Source organism: Myiozetetes cayanensis, unplaced genomic scaffold (genome assembly GCF_022539395.1).
Source record: "Myiozetetes cayanensis isolate MyiCay16 unplaced genomic scaffold, myiCay2020 scf6-25, whole genome shotgun sequence".
Taxonomy (NCBI): domain Eukaryota; kingdom Metazoa; phylum Chordata; class Aves; order Passeriformes; family Tyrannidae; genus Myiozetetes; species Myiozetetes cayanensis.
In genome coordinates, this window is record NW_026087853.1 from 1,557,863 (window position 1) to 1,569,089 (window position 11,227).

General features: G+C 53.0%; 1 protein-coding gene across 1 annotated transcript in view; it reads left to right on the top strand.

Moving 5' to 3' along the window:
* LGALS3 (galectin 3) overlaps positions 1-11,064 on the top strand; it is a 173,460-nt gene extending 162,396 nt beyond the window's left edge. The window contains exons 2-7 of the mRNA XM_050336936.1: positions 8,632-8,685; positions 8,806-8,828; positions 9,143-9,571; positions 9,731-9,819; positions 10,041-10,209; positions 10,802-11,064. Coding sequence (XP_050192893.1) covers positions 8,811-8,828; positions 9,143-9,571; positions 9,731-9,819; positions 10,041-10,209; positions 10,802-10,957 — 861 coding nt within the window. The 5' untranslated portion in view covers positions 8,632-8,685; positions 8,806-8,810 and the 3' untranslated portion in view covers positions 10,958-11,064. The remainder of the gene's footprint in view (positions 1-8,631; positions 8,686-8,805; positions 8,829-9,142; positions 9,572-9,730; positions 9,820-10,040; positions 10,210-10,801) is intronic.
* Positions 11,065-11,227: the final 163 nt, after the last annotated feature.

Genomic DNA, 11,227 nt, shown 5'->3' on the forward strand with positions numbered 1-11,227 from the left:
AATCACAGAATGGTTTGGATTGGAAGGGATGCAAATCAAGATCATCTCATTCCAACCCCCTGTCATGGGCAGGGACACCTTTCCCCTCTAATAGGAAGGCTGCCCTGAGTCTCTGTGCAGTGAGACCCTTGGGCACCCAAGGAAGGGTGAAATGTCCCATACATATTTTTATTAATGTTGGCTTCCCTGTTTCCAAGTTAAACACAAAATTCCAGTTGTTGGGGCGCAGTTCCCTACACACCAAACAGCTGTTGTTCTGCAGGCACTGGTACGTTGGGTGTCATCTGGAAAATGAAGAAATGCAAGTTCCAAGTTTCCTACAAAGCTTCCAGTCACCTCATCCCTGCTGGAGGAGTAACTGCCCCTGTGTTACACACCAGGGTGTGCTCACTCCTGGGGAGTGATCCCGAGTGGACTTGGACCTGGATGTGCTCCGTGGGTGGGTGGAAGTATTTGTGGCACTCTGCACTCGCTGCCAGGGCTCCACCCAGAGCCAGCGATCCCTGTGGATCCCCGTGGATCCCTGTGTGTGCTGCTGCTTGGGCAGAGCTCGTGGTACTGAGGGGCGTAGTCTAAGGGGGATGATGGCTCCATGGACATCAAACTTCCATGTTTCACTCAGCATTGGCCCAGTTTTCCCACTTCCAAGGTGTCTGTATTGGCAGCACCTGCTGTAACTTTTGCTCTGCTCTCGCAGTTCAGTAGGATTTGAGTGAACTAAAAACGCCCCTGCAGGTAAGTTGGTAACAGTGGGTGGCATCTATTTGGTCACTCCTGCCTGCAGGCTCTCTCAGGGGTGTTGCAGACAGGTTTCCCAGAGAAGCTGTGGGTGCTCCATCCCTGGAAGTGCCCAAGGCCAGGTTGGACAGGGCTTGGAGCAACCTGGGATAGTGGAAGGTGTCCCTGCCCACGGCAAGGCAGGTGGAGCCTTTAAGGTCCCTTCCAACCCCAACCATTCCATGGCTCTGTGATATTTTTGTTTCGGAGGTTCACTGATTGTTCAGTTTGTCCCGTTGGATGACAGGGAAGGCAGGGGAGTCAGGACTTTGTATCGTCTGTGCAGCAGATCGTGAGTTATGACACAGTTAAATTACGAGTTACACCCAGATAAGTGATCACGGATAGCCAGTGTAGCAGCAGAACTCTGCAGTTCCCTGTTACCCTCCCTGCTAAATGAGAGATGGGAAGATAAAATCACGAAGCCCGTGGTTCTGCCCTCTTCCCAACTTTCCCATGACAGGGCAGGGAAGGGCTGTGCTGAGCAGTCACTGGCACACCTCAGGTTTCATTTCAGGTCCTCCTCCTGTTGTCTGCACAAGATCTTCCCTGCTCTTGCAGATCCGTGTTCTCGTGATTAGGGGAAGGAATTCTTGAAGCAATTAACCCTCCAACTCCTGCATCAAGCTGCGCTGTCAGTCACTGAATTTGTCTGGGCCGTGGTGATGGCTTGATAAACATCTCCCTGCCTCTCCCCCTCTTCCCTCTGCCACCACCACAGTTACCTCCGAGCCAAGCCCGATGTGGTCCCTCCGGATTTTGCTCTCCACGCTCCTGCTCATCAGCAGAGGGCACTGCTGCTGCTCCGCTTCCCCTGGCAAAGCCTCCAGGCGGAGATGATGGCATCCCGTACGAATTCCTTTTAACACCGAACTTGATAAAAAAAACAAACGGAGGAAACCAGCGTTTTAGTGACTCTCTCGCATCTTTGCATGTGCTTTATTGGCTGCTGCAGGAGGAACACAAACGATGCGCGTGGGATTTGAATCTGAGCCCTGTTTAGTGTGAGGTTTCGTAGGAGAATGAATTTCTGTGCTCTGCAAACAGAAGGAGGAAAGGGACTCCTGCACAGCTCTTCTCTTTCCAACTCTCCCGTTCTCCTGAGCTATTACAAAAGCCACCCACTGAGGTGGCACTCGATGATCCTGAAGGTCTTTTCCAACCTCGATGAGTCTCTGATTGCTGTGTAATAAAGTTATTTTAAACTCTTCAGAGCAGGTGATATTGCAGTTTTCTGCATGTCCTATCAGAGATGTCCTAAATGTTGTTTGTAGTACCATAAATAATGCAAACATCTCTTTCTTTGGTGACAGGCTGAGCTGTCCTGGCTTTCTTTGACGCTCATATTTTCCTTCCAGCCCCGTGTGCTCAGTGTGATGTCACATGAGGTTTTACTCTCCTCATGGAGTGTCTTTTCCCATGGCAAAGCTGGATCTGGGCAACATCTGGATGAAGGATCTTCCTTAAGGACCCCTGGGCATCAGGCTGCACGGGGGTTTGTGCAGCAGAGGAGGATGTAATTACTGTAATTACTGTGAAGTTTGGAGCCAGGGGGGATTTGAGGACTTTTGTAAATCTCTGTCCACACAATTTGCTACAAGACTCATTTCAAGCAACTTAGTGCTCAGACAGGCACCAAAGTGCCTCTCCTTTCTTAGTCTTTAATAATATAAAAGTTCCAAACTGCAGCAGGGTTTTGCTCATCTGCAGCATCAGGGTTGGGAGCTGGGTGAAGCTTTTTGGGGTGGATTGGACTTGCTGTTCTCCTGGCACAGTCAGAGCCAGAGGGGATGGACGAGCTGCAGTTTCACACCAGGGGAACTCCTCTGTTTTCCAGGAGGAGGAGGAGGAGGAAGCTGCAAAGGCAGGAGTTTTGCTTTGTTGCTTTATAAAGAGAGAATAAAAGGAGGGTAAAGAGAGAGCAAGGCCAGACTTGCTGGTAGATGTGAAGGTGCATGTGAGCAGCAGGGGCGGTGCTGTGAGATCCAGGCTCTTTATCAGCTGATTTTGGGCTTTCTTTACCCATCAAACTTGAGTTACTGAAGGTCTCAACCTCTCTCTCAGGGAGTTTTTCACCAGTGCTGGGCCAAGGGGATGTTTGGAGAGGGGGAGGTGAGTGATGCAGCCAAGGAAACTTTGGAATGTGCTGTTCAATTCCCTGTTCTCAGAAGCCCTGGGAGGACATTGCACAAGTCTGGCAGGTCACCGAGGAGATTCCCATTGCCTGATTTTGCTGCAAAGCCCTTTTTTATTGCTGAGGAGAGCTGGAGGTGACTCAGCCACTGGAATGCAAGAGCTGAGGCCACAATGACCCCTCGAGGAGGTGCAGCTGGGGCTCCACAGAGGCAGCCATGGCACTGGGGACCTCTTTCCTGGCTCTGAGGAAGGAGGTGTCTCACAGGGGGGGGAAGAAGAGGTGGTGGCTTTTTTTTTAAACAAAGAGTTTCACACTTTGGGACTGTGCCAAGCACGGCCTCAGGGGCAGATCTGCAGCTCAAACATTGCACAGTGGTGGGTGCTGCCGGCTCCAAGCACGAGTCAGGCCACAGAAAATCATGAGACTGAGACAACCTGCGTGGGTGTGGGTTGTTCTGCTCTGTGAAGGGAAGTGGATCTCCAGTGCCATCGAGCCTCTTGCCCCCCTAGATCGATTTCCTTCAAGTTAATTTACGATCAGAAAGAGAAGAGCAGCTTTCTGGTTATCAGTTTCTGCTAAACAGTTTGAAATTGCTGCTTTCAGGTTATTTATCATGATAGAGTTTGATTATCCACGGGGGTGGGGTCTTTTGCCTCTGGGAGACTGAGTATCCACAAGAACAGAAGATGCAGAAGCCAAACTGCTGGTGTAAGTAAATCAGCATAAAGGGTACTGGGACCAAGTGAAGGGTGGATAATTCTGAGCTGGAACTGCAAACTGCATCACTCTGCATCACTGACAAACACAAATCACAGCAAACATCACCTCAAACATTCCCCCTTTCCTCCTCCTTGCCTGAGCATGACACCATGTAATATGGAATATCCCTTGGATCAGCCAGCTGGAGTCAGATGTGTCCCGTCCCAGCCTCCCTGCTGGTGGGGTGGGGCGAGGAGCAGAGAATCCCTGTGTAAGCCCTGCTCAGCCAGATCCAAAACATCCCTGTGTTACCAAAGTTCTTTCAAGCACAAACCCAAACCACAGCCCTGTGGAGGTTGAAGGGGAGAGCGTTAACTCTCCCCCAGCCACTGTTAAATATCCTTTTTTTCCTCTTGCTGTTGGATAAATGCTGGGCACTTTAAAACGGGGGAAAGAAAACTGTGCTTTGGGACTGTGTTTGGCTGCAGGGAAGAGCACATCCCTAAGGAATGGGATGCTCTCGTGGCCAGCCTGCCTCCCTGGGTCCTCCACCTGCCGTCTTGTCGTTTTAAATTGTCTTTGGTGCTGAGCAGGGCTGCGTTTTTACCCTGAGACTCTCTGAAGCAAACAGGATAATTAGGAGTGCTTAAAAAAAACAAGCAAGCAAACAAACAAACAAAAAACAAATCCAAACCAGCAGAATATGCCCATTTTTTGAGGCATGACTAAATCCTTCACGCACTCTTGAAGAGCAGCCAGCCCAGGGTTGCTCGGCCGGGCATCGCGATGCGCTGCGGGGAGGAGGGTGTGATGGGATGGGATGGGATGGCATGGCCGGGAGTGACGGCTCGTTCGGAACCCGGGTGTTCCTGCCCTGCCCTGCCCTGCTCAGAGCTCTGGCAGTGAGCCAGCCGCTCGATTTTCCCAATCCCAAGAGGCAAAAGTGTAAAAACCGCGGTGGCCACACCTCGCTCAGGCCGGGTGAGTCACCGCGGGGTGACTCAGGTGACGTGGGGCACCCTTGGACCTCTCAGCTCTGCGTGCAAAGGGCTCTCAGCACCCACCCCGTGGGTGCCGAATCACAGGAGGGTTTGGGGTTGGAAGGGACCTTAAAGCCCATCTCATTCCGACCCCCTGCCACCTCCCACCATCCCAGGCTGCTCCAAGCCCCGTCCAACCTCACTCATCGTCCCCGCCGCAGCTTGGTTTGTTCAAGTGCAGGAATGAGCTCACATTTTGATTTGTGTATTCCCTGACTTGTGGTCAAGTAGTTTTTTAATACCACGTGTCTGTTGCACGGCTGGAAGCACAAAGTTTATGGCATTGGAACAGGAAAAAGCCCAGGCAAAGCTTTTTGGTGAAGCTTTGGAGCGTCCAAGTGAAATCCTGAAAATAGCAAAAGAGGCTTTCGATGAAAATCTCCCTCGCCAAAGACATCTGTGGGGAAAAAGCTGTGCACTAAGGAGTTCATACAGCCTTGTCTGGGAAGGCAGAAGTCACCAGTACCTGAAACCATAGAACCACGGAATCCTTTAGGTTGGAAAAGCCCTCTAAGGTCATCGAGTCCAGCCATTACCCTCAGCACTGCCAAGCCCACCATTAATCCATGTCCCCAAGTGCCACATCCACACAGCTTTTAAATCCCTTCCAGGAATGGGGACTCCACCTGGGCAGCCTGTTCCAATGTCTGTCCAGTGATCACCCTTCCAGTGAAGAAATCGTTCCCAATACCCAATCTAAACCTTCCCTGCTGCCACTCCAGGCCATTTCCTCTTGTCCCATCCAAACCTGCTCGTAAACACTCAGTGCCTGTCACTTCAATCCACCCGTGCCCCTGGTTCATAACCTGTCAGAAAGGCTGTTTTGGGGAGATGCTGGAACAAGGACTTGCAGGGTCCTCCTGAAGAGCAGGGATCTCACTCCACGTATCAGGGATCCTTCAACACAGCTGCCTTAAATCCTCTCCAGGTCCCTTTTACCCTAAAACACCCCCCAAGATATCGTGGTGTGTATTCACGGTGGGGTGGGGTGGGTGCTGTGAGAGGGGAGCGAAGCAGCTCTTCCTGATTGAGTATATTTCTTATATACTAATACACTTAACATATATTACTAAATGTCTATTAAGTATATAATCTATATTTCCCTGAAATACTTAATTCCCAGCCACTCCCATAAGGCATCCCTGCATTTTTACACACTTCAGTTTGGTCTGAATCCCTGTGGCAGGTATTACACGAAGCTGAAGGATGTTCAAATCCAGGCTTGTGCCCCAAGGGAGAGGAGGCTGCTCTCTTTGAAGCCCAATCTATTAGATAAGCAGAGCTGAACCAGAATAATTTATACTAAAATTCATTAAGACAAAATTCAACATATTTTCCCCCTTTTTTTTTTTTTTTTAATATCAGCTGCAGTATCAGCTAAACCCAGCAGTTCAGCTGCTGCCTTGCAGAAGTAGTTTCTACACCTGTAATGACACCAATTACAGGGTGGGTCCCTTAATAAGCTTTGGTCAGCCCTCAATTGGTCAGGCAGGTGGATTAGGTGATCATTTTCCAAATGAAAGCTATTCTTTCCTATTCCATTCCATTTTCCTTCCTCTTTCTTTCCCTTCTCGCAGGAGCAGGGTGCAGCAGATCAGAATTTCAGCAGAAAACCACCTTTTTCACTTCCTCAGCTTAAAGCAGTTAAAGCAGGGCACTTAAAGCAGATCCCATTGAGCAAACTGGAGATGATTCACCCTCAACCTCAAATAAAACTGGGCTTGTCGAAATTCCATCTGCCTCTGACAGCTTCCCAGAGCTCGTCCTCTCCCAGCCTCGAGGTTTTTGATTTTTCTTTTGGGTTTTATTTTTTTGTAGTTTCAGAGAGAAGCAGAAAACGTTCGAAGTTTAGAAGCCAATTTTACTGTGTTTTACTGAGCTCCACTAAAGCGGAGCCGTGACATGCACAGACAAATCTCTGGCGGGAACAAACACCTGGCGGTGACTCCGGGCGGGGAGGGCAGGGAAATGGGATCAAGCGCGCGTGGAACGGACGCGCGGGAGGCGCAAACAGCGAGGAAATCAAGTGATTCCCTGTGGATTCCCCCCCATCCCACCCCCCTTGGTGGTGTCACCGCCTGAGAAAGGGGAACAGGACGCTGTTGCCGAGCTGTCACGGGTGTCCCCGGCGTGGGCACCCCGTGGGTGGCCGCTCCCGGTGCCCGCCCCGTCCCCGCCCCCGCGGGCGGGTCCCGCCGTGTCCCGGTGCGGGAGCGCCAGAAACGCCGCGGGAGCCGCCGCACGCAGGTGAGGGATCGGGCCCCGGGAGGCATCCCGGGGGATAAGGCACACTTATCCCCGAAAAGAATGGGTTGAGCGTGCTCTCCTCCCCGTGGGAGTGGGAGGTGGGACATGCGTGCGCTCCCAGGGACGCACCGAAAAGTCCTTGCCGGTTTTGGGGGATGCTCGGGGTGGTGGTGGGGTGGGGACTATCGAGGAAGCTACAAGGCTGGTTGCGACTCGCGGGGTGCCGGGTGGCCCTGCCCGTGCCCCCAAACCCACGGGTGTCGGTGCGCGGCAGGCTGGGGACACCCAGACACAGCCGGGAATAGCCCCGACGGGGAGAAAGCTTGGGGTTCCTTCCCAAACAGGAGGTTTTCCTCATGGTGTGGATATAGGGAGTACTCGGGGTGTTTTATGGGCGTTGGCGCTGGGATGTTCCCTGCGGCCGATCCGCCCTCAGAGCTCAGAGAGCGGTGGGGGAGAGATCCCAGCTGAGTTCAAACTCAGCTGCCCGAATGGTGTTGGAAATTAGGGCACAAGTCTGAGGAGGAGGAGCTGGGGGGGCTCAGCCTGGAGAAAATGAGGCTCAGGGGGACCTTCTGGCTCTCTGCAGCTCCCTGACAGGAGGGTGGAGCCAGGGCAGGGTCGGGCTCTGCTCGCAGGGAACAAGGGACAGGACAAGAGGAAACAGCCTCAAGTTGTGCCAGAGGAGGTTTAAAATGGATATTAGGGACAAATTCTTCACCAAAAGGGTCATCAAGCACTGGCAGAGCTGCCCAGGGCAGTGGTGGAGTCCCCACCCCTGGAGGGATTTCAAAGCCCTATGGATGTGGCACTTGGGGACAGTGGGTCAGTGGTGGTCTTGGCAGTGCTGGGGGAATGGTTGGACTCGGTGATCTTGGAGGGATTTTCCAGCCTCAGCTGTTCTGTGATTCTGTGCAATACATCGTTGAGGTGCTGCCGAAGAAGGTGGAAGGAAAACCCCTTCCCGTGGCAGCAGGAAAAATCCCACTGGAACATTTCCAGAGGGCTGTGTCCCAGGGCTCCAGCACTGCAGTGGCACGGACAAGAGGGTCACCACCAGGCTCCAAGCGTTTGGTGGCAGCCACATCTGCTGTGAGCTTTGAGCATCCCAATGTCACTCTTGAAGAGAATTTGCCTTCTCTGTTTTCAATTTGGAATTTTCCTTTTCTCTCCCTGTTTCTGCCTCTCCCTCTTTTTTTTTTTTTTTCCCCCACTCTTCTCCTATGAATGCTCCCTTTGATGGGAGGAACCCAGCTCAGGCTATTCCTGGGCACAGGCAGGTGTGTGTTTGGCCCTGCAGTGGTGTGGACTCATAAAACTTGTAAAGCAGCTTTTATCCCACGGCCTGCAGTGGCCAGTGTGTGCCCTCGGGCCAGTATGGAGAAATTTGGGAATGCATGGGAGGAGAAAGGGGACCTGTATCCAGGTTGCCACCCTCCTCTCAGCATTCCACGCCTCCATCCTGCCTGTTGAGGGGTGGCTGCATGTCCCTGACGTGCTGTGCTGGATTTTTAGCCCCCACACAGCTCCTGTTTCCTGCTTCACTCCCCACCGCCAGGGATTCTGTTTTTTAGTGGGAATCTTTTCCCGGATGGTGCCTCAGGGCTGGGAAGTGAATAACACTGGCAGTGCTGTAAGCCCAGGGGTGGATTTCATCTCGAGGGTGTCTGGGCTGGATTCACCCCTGGGTGTTCAGGCTGCTCAAAGCAGTGACCCCCATTTATCCCACAGGTATCCGACCAGGATTTGTCCTGTGGCACCGGAGCTCTCGGCTCTGACAGGCAGGTACGTGATGGGAACGTAGCAATTTCCAACACTGTAAACTGCAAGCCTCTTCAAAAATCTCTCCTCTCCGGATGGTGCTTGTTAAAAATGACTGAAACAACCTCTGTCTTTTCGTTTCAGGAAAAATGTCGGACGGTTTCTCCGTGAGTATGGATTTCTTGAAAAAAAAAAGAAAGGGGGGGGAGGCCTGTGAGCATTGCCTCGAAGTGGGAACCTCTGGAAAGGATGGGAATGTGTCCTTGCTAACCTGTGTAAATCCCAAAACCCACTGCAGTTACGTCAGCACTTACTGGTGTCTGGAAACCCCAGCCCAGGCGCTCAGCTGGGGAGCAGCTCAGAGCGGAGCTCTTGCCCTGGGAAATCCTGCAGGCTGAAAAGGATGGATCCTGGAGAACTCAACCCGATCCCAGGATGAATCTCCCCCACCTAACCCTGCTCCTCTCCCCTCTGTCCACAGTTATCCGATGCCTTGTCCAACAGCAACAACCCAGCCCCCTGTGCCGCCCCAGCCTGGGGGAACCAACCACCGGCTCCTGGAGCATTCCCAGCGTATCCCGGAGCACCAGGGGCCTATCCTGGAGCACCAGGGGCCTATCCTGGAGCACCGGGAGCATATCCTGGAGCACCAGGGGCCTATCCAGGAGCACCGGGAGCATACCCTGGAGCACCAGGACCATATCCTGGAGCACCAGGAGCATACCCCGGAGCACCAGGAGCGTATCCCGGAGGACCAGCAGGACAGGGACCGTATCCAGGAGCACCGGGAGCACCTGGAGCCTTCCCTGGAGCGCCAGCAGCACCTGGGCCGGTTCCTGCGCCAGGACAACCATCCAGTGGCCCTGGATTTGGGCCTTCTCCTCCGCAGGGAGGACCAGCTCCTCCAATGGTAATGGCTCCATCATATTATAAAGGTTTCTGTCTTCACTGCCTGACTTTGCTTGGCCGTGGGAAGGACCTGGGGCTGGCAGTCCCTGGGGGATGGCAGGGGTGGGATTTGGCTTTTGGCACGTTATTTTGCTAACACCAAATCCCTGTTGTCTCCCAGAAAGTCCCCTTCGAGCTGCCCCTGCAGGCAGGACTCGTCCCTCGGCTGCTCATCACCATCACTGGGACTGTGAATCCCAAGCCAAACAGGTACTGGGGGTGTCCAGCACTGGGGGTGGAGGTCTTTCCATGGAGCACTGCTGGGTGGAGCATGGGGGGCTGGAAGTTGCTTTCCATTCCTGAGTAACACCTGTCTGGTGGAACATCAAATATTACACTAAATAGGTGTGTAAATGCCCTGTCGATGCCCAGCAGTAACAGAGCCCAGGGCTTTTGTGGAAAAAGCAGTGAGTCCATTATTGTCTTTGAAGGTTTTCACTGGATTTCAAGAGAGGGAATGACGTTGCCTTCCACTTCAACCCCCGCTTCAACGAAGACCACAAGAAAGTCATCGTCTGCAATTCAAAGTTCCAAGAAATCTGGGGGAAGGAGGAGAGGACAGCTCCCAGGTTTCCATTTGAAGCTGGAAAACCCTTCAAGGTACCAAAAACCCCCATCCCAGCTCAGTCTCAGTGTGGCAGTAGCTCCGGGAGGGTTTGGGCAACAAGATCCACTGTAAGGACCTTGATGCTTTGGCGCAGGAATCAGCTCCCAGAGGTGCCTCTGGGGCAGCCACCCTGTGTGCTTCCCTGGCTGTCCAGCACAGCAGGTCCTACAGCACCTTCCCAGCATCCTGATCCCCTTCTGTTATTCCTGTGGATTAGGAAATCCTCCTCCTGTACAGTTTTTCTGCAGCAGTTGCTGGACAGGTTTTCTATAACGCGTTTTCGCCGCTGGCAGCTTTTTCTCCCACAGAGTGGGTTTACTCTGAGTTCTGCTTCGAGTGACTGGCGTGGTCAGGAGGAGGAAGAAAGTGGGCTAAAACATGGGAGGAGGCAGAGCACAGCAGAGTTTTGGGGAAGGCAAAGGTCACGGGTGTTGCAGCTGAGAGTTGCCGCACCAGCTCCTCCGCGTGCCACGGGGCTGGACTCTGCTGGCAGCAGCTTCCAGCCAGCGCCAGCCCGCTCGAGCCTGTGGCTTCAAACCTCTCCTAGGACAAATCCAACGTGAGTTGTTTCTCTTTTAATTTCAGCTGCAAATCCTCTGCGAGGCGGATCACTTCAAGGTGGCTGTCAACGACGCCCACCTGCTGCAGTACAACTTCCGCGAGAAGAGGCTGAAGGAGGTCACCAAGCTCTGCATCGCCGGGGACATCGCCCTCACCAGCGTCGTGCCCACCATGATTTAGCCAGGGGGGGAGTGCTCCATGTCAGCTCAGTGCTCTTTCTGGTGGTGTAACAAAAGTGCCTTCTCACGTGACTGCTTTTGGGGTAATAAAGCGTTTTCACAAGTAAAGGTTGTTTTCAGTGAGGTCGCCAAAGACGCGGCACCCTCCGGGCAAGCCGAGTGTGACGGGGGAAGGAGGTGAATTCCTGCTGTAGAGGCAGAGGAACAACAAGGAGCAGTTTGGTTTCTGTGGAGAGGAGCACTGGGGAAAGCAGCCTGTGGCATTCTGTCC